This window comes from Mastomys coucha, unplaced genomic scaffold (assembly GCF_008632895.1).
Source record: "Mastomys coucha isolate ucsf_1 unplaced genomic scaffold, UCSF_Mcou_1 pScaffold7, whole genome shotgun sequence".
NCBI classification, from domain to species: Eukaryota; Metazoa; Chordata; class Mammalia; order Rodentia; family Muridae; genus Mastomys; species Mastomys coucha.
The window spans coordinates 100,123,089-100,137,982 of NW_022196913.1; the positions used below are offsets into that span (position 1 = coordinate 100,123,089).

Sequence of the window (14,894 nt, forward strand, 5' to 3'; positions counted from 1 at the left end):
CATACTGTTTTTAAACAATTTAAGATTTCTTTATCCGATGGAGGTGTTTTGCCTGCAGAATGTATATGTACCACATGTGTGCCTATGCCTGCACAGGTCAGAAGAAGGTTTCAGATTCCCTGGAATGATGACTGTGTATGCTGCGAACTGAACTAAGTTCCTCTGTGGAAGCAATAGGTGTTCTTAACTGATGATCCATCTCTCCAGCTTCTGCTCAGAAATTTTCATACTTAAAGAAATGAGGGCAGAGGCTGGAGAGATGGCTCAGCAGTTAAGAGCACTGGGTGCTCTTCCAGAGGTCCTGAGTTCAATTCCCAGCAACCTCATGATGGCTCACAACCATCTGTAATGGGATCTGATGCCCTCTTCATGTGTCTGAAGACTCATATACATAAAATAAATAATTCTTTAGAAAGAGGAAGAAAGAAAGAAAGAAAGAAAGAAAGAAAGAAAGAAAGAAAGAAAGAAAGAAAGAAAGGAAGGAAGAGAGGGCAGACATGTTGGCATGAAATCATGTATGGAACACCAGGAAATGCTAGTACCACAAATGTAAAATAACTTGACAGTCCCTTTTTCTGTGAAGTCCAAGACCTGTATTAACAAGTACTAGCATTACTGAGAACAAGGACGGTACCAGGCCCTGTGTTGAACATACTATCTTACTGAATTTTAACATTACCATCAATAAAGTAGACACTATGACTTTGATATTCCCATTTTACAAATGAAAGAAAAGAAAGTAACTAAGGCTGTGGGACTTAAGATATTTAGTCAATAGCCATGACAGACCAGGCCCCCAGGGAAGCTGACTTACCCATCATCAATTCATATTCTAGATTTTCATATAGCCAAAAAATGACTGAGAATGTCTATTAACCCATGTGCTTCTGCCAGTGAGGTGGACAGGAATTCCTCTTCTCTAAAGAGACTACTTAGAGCTGGGTACACATGGCTTTAATTCCAGCACTAAAAAGACAGAGAGGGAGATCTCTGAATTCTTGGCCAGCCTGGTTTACAAAGCAAGTTCCAGGACAGCCAGGGCTACACGAAGAAACCCTGTTTTGAAAAACAAACAAACAAAAAGGAGTAATTAGATATTTGCTGATTAGCTGCGTGACAGATTTTATTTCTGGTTCGTGACATTATATTGTTCATTCAGAAGAAGGGAGACCCTTCTCTGATAGCTTGCAAGTGCCAGTGTGGTGGCTTAAATATGTTTGGGCTATTAGGAAGTGTGGCCTTGTTAGAGGAAGTGTGTCACTGTGGGGATGGGCTTTGAGACCCTCCTCCTAGCTTTCTGAAAGTCAATCTTCTCCTGTTTGCCTTCAGAACAAGATGTAGAACTCTCAGCTCTGCCAACTCCATGCCTGGACTAGACGCTTCCACTTTTCCTGCCATGATGATAATGAACTAACTGAACCTCTGAACCTGTAATCCAGCCCCAATTAAACGTTGTTCTTTGTAAGAGTTGCCTTAGTCATAGTGTCTCCTCACGGCAATGGAAACCCTAACTAAGACCATGAGTTAAGGTGTAAATGGGGTGGCAGAGACAGGGTGACAGCAGGAAATACTTTGACATGGCTAATAAGAGAGCAGGTAATGCTAGTAGCCAAAGTAGCCTGACAAACTGCTAGCCCAGAACGCATAGCACAGCAGCAGAAACATGGAAGAACTGGCTCAATGACAAAGTGGAAGGAAGGAAGCAGTTCCTAAATATTGTCATCTCACACCACACACACACACACACACACACACACAAACTAAACAACATTTTAAAGAAATAAACATTGCAAGATGATTGCAACGACCCACAGGCCACAGGGAAAGAAGAAAGAAACAATGAAGCAAAGAGAACAGGCTGCACACACAGGAGGAACCTCAGGAGAATGTAGATTCACCCAAGTGTTCTCAATGCCAGCACGTTGACATCTAGGTCCCAACACTCTAAGGGGACTGGCAGGATCCCTGACCCCGTCTCACTGAATGCCAATAGGAAGCCCCAACCCCCACCACCTATAACAACCTCAAATGTCTCCTCTCCTTGCCAAATGTCCCATGGAAGCGAGATTACCTCTAGTTGAGAGTCACTGACTCTCTAGAATCCAAAAGCTTGAGCATATCCAGAAGCTTTCCCAGCAAGCAACAAAAAAAGAAATGGTCACAAGGCTACTGGGTGTGGAGGAGATAGCTTGAGTACCTTTAGGAAGGTTCACTCAATGAAGAAGTCCACAATGACGGAGTCATGAAGGAAATGAAGAAGGTAAAACTGAGAGCAAGCAAGGCTGAGCTGCTCTCAAAAGTCTACCTACAGAAGTGGAAAGTCGTGACCCATACTTGGGGGTCTGTTCTAGCCAATAAGAGGCACAGGTTCCTGTTGTACTGGCTTCAAAACGAAAGTCAAAGATTAAGGACAAAAAAGAAAAAGAAAAAAAAAGAAAGCAAGACCCTTCATGCATCTCCTCCTCAGTCACCTTTACCCCCTTCTCAGCAAGGGTCCATCATGGAGACAGATGCTGCCCAAAAGGACCATAACAAAGACTGGCCAGTGAACAAAAGTGTGAGATTGACTTGGGTTTGCCATTTACAGAACAATAAATGAAGCCTTTGAAGCACTGTTAAACAAAAGAGCCATTTGTCTATGCTGGTGGCTACAAAGGAGAACAGGATTGGGGCCGAGGACTAAGAAAGAAAGAGAAAATGCCAAACTGAGATGTGCCTGGGCTTCATTGGGTCCTGCCCGAGACTTTATATATGCCAGGATCTAAGATCTAAAAGCCACTGGGTAAGAAAACAATCAAATATGCTTAATGCAACACAGGCAATGTAGGCTCTTGGGTATTGTGTTAAAAATATCTACTAATTTTTTCCTTGTCAGCTGCTTTAATTTATGCAGGATGGGAAGAAACAACATCAGAAAAGACAAGGGAAGAAAAGAAAAGAAACACTGTACATTTTCAAATGCACAAAGATTTCTTTCACTGCCTTCTCTGTCTCTGTGCCTATGACTTAGTGGTGCTAAATTTTACCTTATTTTCTTGTCTATGGCGGGAGCCTGACTGGGTTCCCCTCTGTGGCAGCATGGCTTCCATTAACATGCTTGTGAGGTCCTCTTTTCCTTTAGCATTCTGTGGCTAGCTTGGTTTTTAATCTAACAGCGATTCTTTCAAAATGATGTTTCTGCTGCAGACAGGTATTTATCATTGTCTTTGCCCATATCATTTCCTGATAGGACTCATGTGAACTGAAGCACTTTTGAAATCCCAGCCCATCCTGAGGGTCTCCTGCTTCTCTCCCAAGTTGGAGCTAGGTTTTTTGATCTAATTTCTGTGGATTTAGTGACTATTTTTATACATGGAAGGTTAGTTCATTGGTGGTGGTAGTGGGCTCTTTGAAGCATGCAGAAGAGAGATTCAAGAAAGTTGGGGGATGCTATTTAGTGGTTTTCTCCTTGTTGTGACAAAAGCAACTTGAGGGAAGAATGATGGTAGAGGTCATTGTGGGAGCAGCTGGAAGCTTTGTCACTTGGGGAACCTGGTCACACTCTAGCCATAATTAAGAAGCAGGTGGGGTGGGGGACAGATTCTGGAGTTTGGCTCTTCTGTTTGATAACTCTTTACCCACCTTGTGACTAGATCTAGCCCCTGGGTTGACACAGATCACATGAGAGTGAGAATTCCTTCCTCACATATACCTCTCTAGAAATAACCTCATAGATAACGCCAGATCTTCATCTGCTCAGTGATCAAGTTGACAATCAAAACTAACCATCATAGGCAGTGCTGGGATTAGAGGTGTGCTGGAACATGGCCAGCACTTAGGGGGCAAAGGCGGCATGTGGATCTCTAAGATCGAGGCCAGCCTGAGCTACAGAGTTCCAGGACAGTCAGAGAAACTCAGTCTCAAAAAACCAAGCAGAAGAAAAGAAAAACCCAAATTAACCATCTCAAGACTGACACTTCTTGGTATTTTATTCACACCACATATTTGGACCTCCCCTCCTGTGTCTTTGCAAAATAAGAAGCTGGGCCAACGTATTCATTCTGGTTGGGAATATACAGTTCAGTGACTGAATGCATGCTGACCTTACGTGAGGCCCTGTTCCAATCCTGAGCACACCTTCCTCCCTATTCCATAACAGCTCTTTCTCTCTGTAGGTCTTGCTTTCTTCTTAAAAATGTAAGATCAGCATGGCTGTTAATGTGAGGTAGTGTGGTCATGGGCACTGTGATTCTTAGTCTGTCTGTCCTACGGTAAGAAGGAGTATACTCTCTGCCATGGGGGAGCCCTATGGAACTGCTCACCTGGAGTCTCACCTCCAGGAAGAATGAGAAGGTCTTCTGGAGAGCAGCATGTTTTGAACATCTAACTCACATCCAGCAGCATCTCCCAGAAGCGAACCTTAGAGTCACAACGTTCCAGAGGAACAAAACAGTGTGACATCTTCCACGATCTTCCAAAAGGAAACTTCAGAACAGAACGAGCAATCACTGCCCTTCGTAGGCTTGACAGCCTAGCTGTCATCCGCACTCGGAAGCCCAGGGCAAAAGAAAGGCAAGTTCAAAACTAGCTTGAACTGGCTGCATGGTGAGGCCCTATCTCAAAACGCCATGGGCTAAGGATGTAGCTCAGAGACAAAGCCCTTGTCTAGTGTTTGAAAGCCCCTGGATTTGATTCCCAATAATAAAAACAACAACATACACTCAGATGCTCACACACACAGGCACACACATACCACTCCTTAAACACTAACATTTAGCATAGGTATAGTGGCACTTGAAACTCTTAATTCCAACAGTTCAGACCCTAAAGCAGTTGTTATTTTAGTTAGAAGCCATCCTAGGCTACCTTCTCAACAAGAAAATTCCAATAAGCAGGGCGGTGGTGACACACACCTTTAATCCCAGCACTTGGGAGGCAGGTGGATTTCTGAGTTCAAGGCCAGCCTGGTCTACAGAGTGAGTTCCAGGACAGCCAGAGCTATACAGAGAAACCCTGTCTCGAAAAAAAACAAAAAAAAACAGGAAAGAAAAGAAAAGAAAAGAAAATTCCAGTAACTACACTTCATTGACAAGATTATAAACATGGCTTTCCTGTCCTTTTTTAAAATATTCTTTAAAATTTATTTTACAATGAATGTGGTACCTGTTCATTTCCTAATATGTAAAATGGGGATGTCCCCTACCTTCCTGTTACTTGAAAGCGACACCCCAGGTGATGTCATCAGGCTGGGGTACAGTATGGGCAAGTCCCCAAACCACAGGCTATTCCACTACCTGGGTTCCCACGCCTACACTGAACCGACATGATTCGGATGTAAGATCTTAAAATAATCCACAATTTCTCCTTTTCAAAAAGCACCTTTTAGCCGGGCGGTGGTGGTGCACACCTTTAATCCCAGCGCTTGGGAGGCAGAGACAGGCGGATTTCTGAGTTCGAGGCCAGCCTGGTCTACAGAGTGAGTTCCAGGACAGCCAAGGCTACACAGTGAAATCCTATCTCAAAAAAACAACAACAACAACAAAAGCACCTTTTGTGGGTCAGCTCTACCCACTCTCATATTTGTTGGTCCTGTCCTGTGTCTGGGGAGAGGCAGAGAGAAGGTGGGTGTGTGCAGCCTCTAATAGAGTAATACTAAAGAGACAGACAACCCTAGGAAATCTGCTCCCAGAGGCCTCTTCCAAGGACAGGCTATCCACCCTGCCATGTATGCTAAGTACCTCGCCTGTTGATCAGATGCCTTCAAGAATCTTCTGCATGCTGCTGAGACATTCACAACCACAGTGTAGGCTGTACAAATTTCCTTTGTATTATGCCCACCTTTATGCAGTTCTTAGGGTTTAAAATTTCAACCTTTAAAAAAAGAAGAAGAAGAAGAAGAAGAAGAAGAAGAAGAAGAAGAAGAAGAAGAAGAAGAAGAAGAAGAAGAAGAAGAAAGATATCACAGCTCAGTGGTGGTGGAGCACACCTTTAATCACAGCACTTGAGAAGCAGAGGCAGGCTGATCTCTGAGTTTGGGGCCAGTCTGGTCTAAGACCTTGAACTTGAGAGATCCGTCCACCAGCTTGTATGCCATTTAATTGGTTGATTTGTTTTATTTTCTGGATCTCTCTATCTATCTATCTATCTCTCTCTCCCCCATCTCTTTTTTTACTTCTTTATTTGTAGTTGAATATTAGCTCTCTCTCAGATGTGTAGTTGGTAAAGATCTTTTCTACAGAAGCTTACCTGTTTCATGAGACCTGCTTCATTAGTCTGCCTGCTCAGGAGCGTCTGTACAACAGGCTGAAATGATCCCCTTGCCTCTCCCTCCCGGATGATTGGGATTCAAGGCAGTCATCACCACACCTGCCTAAAATTTCAACCTTTTAATAAAGTGGCTCTCTAAAATATTTTGGCAAAGGAATCTCACTCTTTCTGTTCACTAATTGTTCAACCACCGGACTTGTAAGAAGTAGAGCTGAAGGCAAGCTTCATTAAGAACGTAGAAGCAGCCGGGCGGTGGTGGCGCACAACTTTAATCCCAACACTTGGGAGGCAGAGGCAGGGGGATTTCTGAGTTGGAGGCCAGCCTGGTCTACAGAGTGAGTTCTAGGACAGCCAGGGCTACACAGAGATACCCTGTCTGGAAACAAAACAAAATAAAACAAAACAAAAAAAGAACGTAGAAGCAGGGGCTGGAGAGATGGCTCAGCAGTTAAGAGCACTGACTGCTCTTCTGAAGGACCTGAGTTCAAATCCCAGCAACCACATGATGGCTCACAACCATCCGTAATGAGATCTGATGCCCTCTTCTGGGGTGTCTGAAGACGACTACAGTGTACTTATTTATAATAATAAATAAATCTTTAAAAAAAGAAAAAAGAAGTAGAATCAAGGTTCCGAGGCTCAAGATTCAATTTAGTTGCTACAGGACTTAATAAGCATGCCCTCCCCACCCAGGATTCCATTCTCACTTATCAAGGCATAAAACCAGGTGTGGTGGGATATGTTCTGAGATACATAGGATCTCTTGTAAAGAAGAGGAAGAGGAAAACAGTTATACAACACTAATAAAGTAAAACTGTGTGAGTTCCCGGGCTAGCAAAGAATAGTAGTGAGACCCTCTCTCAAAAAAAAAAAAAAGAAAAGAAAAAAGAAAAATAATGATAATAAAACAAGAAGATAATAAACTAATGGCCCTGCCTTGCTTTTGTCCAATAAAATCCAATGTTCTGCCTTGACACTTCCAGCTTAGAACATGTCAAAGGTGTGAGACATGCGGGCTAAAGCTTGTTCTACTGCTTTTCCGTTTTGTTAGATTTCCTTCACATGTATACCTGTGAATTATTCACTTTCCCCATCCACAACTAGGGCTCTCTTTTAGGCGACTGTCAGAAAGTAGTGATGGGTTAATCTCCCCCTCTGTGCAACGGAATGTCCACCTCTGAACCACTTTTTCCTCTAGTGATTTCTCTTCATTTAGCTCCTTTGCACTCTGAAAGAGTCATTTAAAGGATGACCGGAAGCTTAGCTTAGGCAGCGAAGCGTCTTCCCAGAACCTGGAAACCCTGCAGGCAAGTGCCCTGCCCCCACCCGACCTCCGCCCTCGTTGGCTTCGCAACGCTGTGATCTCTGTGGCCAGTAGAGGGCAGACTTACTTTACTTTCGCAAATCCGAGAGCCACAACCCGGGAGGAGGGGGCGGGGAAAGAGTCTCTGCAGCAAAATGCAGCCTGGGGATTGGTGGCTCTTGGCGTTTGAGGCAAAATCCTAGAGGCTGTAGTCATTTTGCAATTCTTAATGCCGAATTGTGCAATGAGTTCGATGAAGGAAGATACTATCATTCAACAGCTGAATCCTAAATTGCAAACTCAATGGCTAATAACAACTTTGAACAATGCTCACCTTATACGCGCTACTGTATTTTCTTCTTTTTTTTTAAGGGGTAGTAGTGAAAGAGGTTTCTTTAAATGCCTTGGGGCGAGGGGTGCTGAATGAGAAGACTGCTCTGGGTTTTGAAGCGTAGGATAAGCAAATCGCAGGGGAATATGCGTTATATAATAAATCTAGAACCAATACACAGAGCAAAAGACTCATGTTTCGGGTTGGTTAATAAACTAGATTATCGTGTATATATAAAGTGTGTATACGTTTGAGGATTGTACAGAATGCACAGTGTAGTATTCAGGAAAAAAAGTAAACTGGGAAATTAATGTATAAATTAAAGTCAGCTTTTAATTAGCTTACCACACATATGAAGGCAAAGACGCAACGTTACTTTGATCTGATCGGAGCTGTCTTTTTTTTTTTAAGTGCATAATTACGATTCCAGTAATAAAAGGGAAAAGCTTGGGTTTGTCCTGGGAGGAAGGGGTTAACGGTTTTCTTTATTCTAGGGTCTCCGCAGGCTCCCCAGATCTGGGATGGCAATTCTACTCCTCCCCCTTTCTGGGAAGTCCGGGTTTCCCCCAACCCCCAATCCATGGCATATTCTCCTGTCTAGCGCCTTGATTCCCCCACACACACCCAACCACTAAGCGGGAGCCTGGTGCAAACTGGCTCCACAGGGGCAGAGAGGATTTGCCTCTTGTGAAAACCGACTGTGGCACTGGAACTGAGTGGAGGTGTGTGGGGTGTAGACCGGCAGAGACTCCTCCGGGAGGAGCCAGGTAGAGCGCATCCGCCGCCGCTGTCCTACTGTACTCCTGCTCTGGACCGCGCAGGGAGACCTACAGGGGAAAGAGCCGCCTCCATTCCACCCCGCCGGGTAGAAATCGAAGCCGGAGGAGCTGGAGTGGAGGGGGAGATATCTGCCTTTTGGCAGCGAATTGGGGGATTCGTTCTGGAAAGAACGTGCCTAGTCAACATAGCCGGACGACCAAACGCAAAATACACAATGCCCTCCCCAAGAGATGCAGTGGCTGTTTATTCCTAAGTGGCTCTCCAAGTATACGTGGCAGTGAGTGGCTGAGCGATTTTAATAATTCCAGACATCGTTTTGCCTGCGTAGACCTCATCTGCCGTTGGTGTCCCTCTACCAGACACACTGAAGGAGGGCTCCTAGATAACACATTCTTCCGTCCTTCCCCTTTCTAAAGTCTGTTTCCCCAACCTTTGAGAGACGCCTGGCCGCTCGGGACGTGCGTGACGCGGCCCAGGGTACATGGCGTATTGTGTGGAGTGAGGCAGCTGTTCCACCTGCGGTGACTGATACATGCAAGACAAGAACACAGTTCAGCTGAGCGCTGCGCCCGAACAACAGTACAGAAAGGGAAAGGCCGGGCGCGCGAGCGAGAGAAAATGGTCGGGCGCGCAGTTAATTCATGCTGCGCTATTACTGTTTACACCCAGGAGTCGGAGTACTGGGCTGCGGGGCTCAGGCTCCTCCTCCTCCTCCTCTTTCCCTGACTCCCCACTAGCGCCCCTCCCGAGTTCCCAAAGCAGAGGGCCGGGGAGCGAGAGGAGAAAAAAAGAGAGAGAGAGAGAGAGAGAGAGGTGGGGGGAGGGAGAGAGATTCTCTGGCTAATCCCCGCCCACCCGCCCTTTATAATCCGGGGGTCTGCACGGCCGAGGACCCCCGGGCTGCGCTCTTCTCCGCTGCCGCCTCCGCCTCGCCCCACTCAGCTCTCCCCTCCTGCCTCCAGAAGGGCTGGGCTTGCCGAGGCTTGGCGGGAAAAAGAAGCGAGGGGAGGGATCCTGAGCCGCAGTATAAAAGAAGCTTTTCGGGCGTTTTTTTTCTGACTCGCTGTAGTAATTCCAGCGAGAGACAGAGGGAGTGAGCGGGCGGGTTGGAAGAGCCCAGTGTGCAGAGCCGCACTCCGGGCGTCTTAGGAAGGCAGCTCTGGAGTGAGAGGGGCTTTGCCTCCGAGCCTGCCGCCCGCTCGCCTCAACCCTCCGGCTGACCCAACATCAGCGGCCGCAACCCTCGCCGCCGCTGGGAAACTTTGCCCATTGCAGCCGGCAGACACTTTTCACTGGAACTTACAATCTGCGAGCCAGGACAGGACTCCCCAGGCGCCGGGGAGGGAATTTTTGTCTATTTGGGGACAGTGTTCGCTGACTCTGCCCGCGATCGGCTCCTCTGAAAAGAGCTCCTCGCGCTATTTGAAGGCTGGATTTCCTTTGGGCGGTAGAAAACCCGGTAAGCACAGATCTGTTGGTCTCCTACTGTGTTTTCTCTGCGTCTTGAATGTCGCGGTCTTGAATGTTAGGACAGTCTTTCTTCCATTCCTGTGCTTTTGACACTTTTCTCAAGAGTAGTTGGGGTAGGCCGGGGTGGAGCTGGGGGACATCTGGGTCGGGGTAGAGCGACTTGTCAAGATGACAGAGGAAAGGGAAAAACCGGGGTGCATTTTGAAACAGGGTTCCAGAGGTTACTACGGGCTGACGCTGACCGGGGCCGGTTGGACGTTCTCGCTTTGCTACATTAATTGATATGTGTCCTTTGGTGGGGGGTAGGGGGTCAAACCCGGAGGTCGCTTCGCGGTGGCCAAAGAAAGCCCTTCGTACCCTGAGGTCTCTGGAGAAGGGATTACCTTTTGCTTGTGGGAGCGAGAAGGCTCCGTAGCCTCTGACTTCCCAGTCTCTGGGAGGGCATTTAAATTTCGGCTTGGTGCTTTTCTGACAGCCTGGGACCGACACGGAGGTGCGTCCCGCCCGCCAATCCCCGGCGGCGATTGCAACCCGTCCCTTGATCCTTTTAAGAAGTTGCCATTTGGCTTTAAAAATAGTAGTCATAGTAAAATTTAAGCCTGACCCCCGCGGTATTAGGACTTGGTTTTGGGACTAGCGCAGTGAGAGAGGAGAGGCAAAACTGGGACAGGGATGTGACCAGTCCGTTGACTTGGGGGGAAAGCAGAGGGAATCCGTACGTTACCGGTTGGGACCCGCGGGTATCCCCCCCCACCCCGGCGTCCCTGAATTGCTAGCAAGACTGCGGCGAGTCGTGATCTGAGCTGTTCCGTGACAGCTGCTACCCTCAGCGGGGAGAGAGAGGGAAGACGCCCTGTACCGGGTACTGAATCGCTGCGGGGTCTCCGGCGCGGTGGCGTCGCGGTTTAGAGTGTAGAAGGGAGGTGTCTATTATTTGACACCCCCTCCCCTTTTATTTCAAGAGGCTTGTTAGAGCCGGAGACTGAGCTCTCTCCTCCAAGTCAGCAATCGGAAAGAAAAGCCGGCAAAGGAAGGAAGAGGGGCGCGCTGGGGGTGGAGAAAGAGGAGGGCGGAGAGGGGCGGCGGCGCCGGCTGGGTACGAGCGCGGCGACGGCGCGAGTAGGGACCCGGACCCGGTCGGCGGCGCAGAGAGCAGGCACGGGAGGGGGGGCCGAGCGCCGCGGTGCCTCTCGCCTCTCTCCTTCAGGTGGCGCAAAACTTTGCGCCTCGGCTTTTGGCAGACTGGATTCTCTACAGTCGCCTCCCTCAGCCTCTGAAGGAGGGGAGGCCAAGGCCGTTGGCGATTCCTGGGCGTCTGCAGGGCTAAGTCCCTGCTCTAAGGAGGCGGGGACTCGGAGCAGCTGCTCGTCCGACGAGCGTCACTACTGATAGTAGAGAGTAAAAGAGTGCATCCCCCCCCAACCACACACACACACACACACACACACACACACACACACACATTTGGAAGTACAGCACGCTGAAAGGGGAGTGGTTCAGGATTAGGGTACGCGCTGCGCCAGATTTCCGCATCCACCAGAGCTGGGTAACTCTAGACTTGTTTCCCTTGCTGTGCCCCCTCCAGCAGACAGCCACGACGATGCCACTCAACGTGAACTTCGCCACCAACAGGAACTATGACCTCGACTACGACTCCGTGCAGCCCTATTTCATCTGCGACGAGGAAGAGAATTTCTATCACCAGCAACAGCAGAGCGAGCTGCAGCCGCCCGCGCCCAGTGAGGATATCTGGAAGAAATTCGAGCTGCTGCCCACCCCGCCCCTATCCCCCAGCCGCCGCTCCGGGCTCTGCTCTCCATCCTATGTTGCGGTCGCTACGTCCTTCTCCCCTAGGGAAGACGATGACGGCGGCGGTGGCAACTTCTCCACCGCTGATCAGCTGGAGATGATGACCGAGCTACTTGGAGGAGACATGGTGAACCAGAGCTTCATCTGCGATCCTGACGACGAGACCTTCATCAAGAACATCATCATCCAGGACTGTATGTGGAGCGGTTTCTCGGCCGCTGCCAAGCTGGTCTCGGAGAAGCTGGCCTCCTACCAGGCTGCGCGCAAAGACAGCGCCAGCCTGAGCCCCGCCCGCGGGCACAGCGTCTGCTCCACCTCCAGCCTGTACCTGCAGGACCTCACCGCCGCCGCGTCCGAGTGCATTGACCCCTCCGTGGTCTTTCCCTACCCGCTCAGCGACAGCAGCTCGCCTAAATCCTGTACCTCGTCCGATTCCACGGCCTTCTCTCCTTCCTCGGACTCGCTGCTGTCCTCCGAGTCCTCCCCACGGGCCACCCCTGAGCCCCTAGTGCTGCATGAGGAGACACCGCCCACCACCAGCAGCGACTCTGGTAAGCCGCCCCATTCTCTGCAGAATAGGAAGCGAGAGGTTGGATGGACCTCCTTCTCCTCTACTCATTGGCATTCGTTCAATTGGCCCCCGGGCTCACCCTTTCTTTCCCTTCTGTCTAAGAGCTCTTCATCCCTGGATTCCTGTGCTGCAGATATCCCTCCCCCTCCTCCCCTTCCCCCTAGACCGCCCTGGTTGTCAGTCCTCCCCCCACCCACCCTTCCCACCCCTCAGGAATTTCATTTGGGTTTTTAAACCTTCTGGCTTATCTTTCAACTCCATCCATTCCCTTTACCCTCTTAAGCATTTTAATTACCCTGAGAAGGGTGTGAATGAGGATAAAGGAACTGATCCTGAGGAGGCTGAATTACCTGCTTCTTTTCTTGACTGTCAGAAGAATATTTGAATTTAATGGATACGTTTGTACAAGACCCAAGAGAAGGCAATGTCAGAAGAAGGGACAGCCTTAAAGCCAGGCACTAGTGAAAGTTCCTAAAGAGTTGAAAAGCTGTTTTGGGTTTGTTGGTTTTTTGTTTTTTTTTTTTTTTTTCCCCATCCTGTTTTGAACACTTCAAAGCAAATCCTGTTCAATTTGAATCTCTCCCCCTCCCAACACTCCCCCAACACCAGGACGTTTGGCAAAGCCAGCCACAAGACTAATTATTGCACTTTCCAGTAAAATAGGGAGTTGCTAAAGTCATAGCAAGAGATTTGCAGCTATCGCTCACAGGACCTGAAGGGTTCTTGGTAAAGTCCCTTAAAAATAGGAGGTGCTTGGGAATGTGCTTTGCTTTGGGTGTGTCTGAAGCCTCATTAAGTCTTAGGTAAGAATTGGCAAGGATACCATATCCTGGTACACGGTAATTTTCTCACCTGTGCCCTAACCCTGTTCTGCCTTTCTGGGAGAAGGGAAGATGGTGTCTAGATCTGGTTCTTAACTTTCTTCCAGATCCTTTCCAACTTGGTATTTGGAGAGCACTGGTCAAATCCTATATAGCGTCTGGGATTCAGGAGGCATGACTAACTGATCTTCTGCTTCTTCCCTTACAGAAGAAGAACAAGAGGATGAGGAAGAAATAGATGTGGTGTCAGTGGAAAAGAGGCAAACCCCTGCCAAGAGGTCGGAGTCAGGCTCATCTCCATCCAGAGGCCACAGCAAACCTCCACACAGCCCACTGGTCCTCAAGAGGTGCCACGTCTCAACTCACCAGCACAATTATGCAGCACCCCCCTCCACGAGGAAGGACTATCCAGCTGCCAAGAGGGCCAAGTTGGACAGTGGCAGGGTCCTGAAACAGATCAGCAACAACCGCAAATGCTCCAGCCCCAGGTCCTCAGACACCGAGGAGAACGACAAGAGGCGGACACACAACGTCTTGGAACGCCAGAGGAGAAATGAGCTGAAGCGCAGCTTTTTTGCCCTTCGTGACCAGATCCCTGAGTTAGAAAACAACGAAAAGGCCCCCAAGGTAGTGATCCTCAAAAAAGCTACCGCCTACATCCTGTCCATTCAAGCAGATGAGCACAAGCTCACCTCTGAAAAGGACTTATTGAGGAAACGGCGAGAACAGTTGAAACACAAACTCGAACAGCTTCGAAACTCTGGTGCATAAACTGACCTAACTCGAGAAGGAGCTGGAATCTCGTGAGAGTAAGGAGAACGGTTCCTTCTGACAGAACTGATGCGCTGGACTTCAAATGCATGCTCAAAGCCTAACCTCACAACCTTGGCTGGGGCTTTGGGACTGTAAGCTTCAGCCATAAAGTTAACTGCCTCAAACTTAAATAGTACAAAAGAACTTTTTTTTATGCTTCCCATCTTTTTTCTTTTTCCTTTAACAGATTTGTATTTAATTGTTTTTTTAAAAGAAATCTTAAAGTTTACCCTCTTTCCCTTTGTAAATAAAACCTTTAAATGTAAATAACTTTAATAAAACGTTTATAACAGTTATACAAGATTTTAAGACATGTATGATAAACCATAATTTTTTTTATTTAAAGACATTTTCATTTTTAAAGTTGATTTTTTTCTATTGTTTTTAGAAAAAAATAAAATAATTGGAAAAATATAATTGACCCAACTCGTTGTGTTTTAACTTCTTTTCCTCAATTACAGATTAGCAGAATTTGACCATTTTCACGGGGTTGGTTTACAAAAATGGGAAGGGGTTATCTTTGTTAAGATGGGGCTGGGGGTCCTCAAGAGTTAAGCTCTCAGAGTTATGAGATACTTTCTTCAGTTGTTGATAAGAACCAGAGTTGTTAGTTAGGAAAGGGCAAAAGGCAAGAGAGAAAGCTAGATGCAAGGAAGAGAAAAGCAAGAGGTTAAAGATAACAGCTAAATACACAGAAGGAAGAAATGGCAGAATCTCCTGCCGTTCCCTGGTTCACTCCAAGCCAAGGAT

The 14,894-nt window shown here is 47.7% G+C and overlaps 1 protein-coding gene across 2 annotated transcripts; it reads left to right on the forward strand.

Moving 5' to 3' along the window:
- Positions 1-9,506: 9,506 nt before the first annotated feature.
- Myc (MYC proto-oncogene, bHLH transcription factor) lies at positions 9,507-14,566 on the forward strand. 2 transcript variants are annotated; one of them, XM_031359117.1, is made up of 3 exons: positions 9,507-10,119; positions 11,716-12,490; positions 13,540-14,566. In XM_031359117.1, the coding sequence occupies exons 2-3, from the start codon at positions 11,731-11,733 to the stop codon at positions 14,100-14,102; spliced, it is 1,323 nt and encodes a 440-aa protein (XP_031214977.1). In that variant the 5' UTR covers positions 9,507-10,119; positions 11,716-11,730; the 3' UTR covers positions 14,103-14,566. The 2 variants fall into 2 exon arrangements, with proteins under 2 accessions (XP_031214977.1, XP_031214978.1); XM_031359118.1 differs by having other exon boundaries at positions 11,719-12,490.
- Positions 14,567-14,894: the final 328 nt, after the last annotated feature.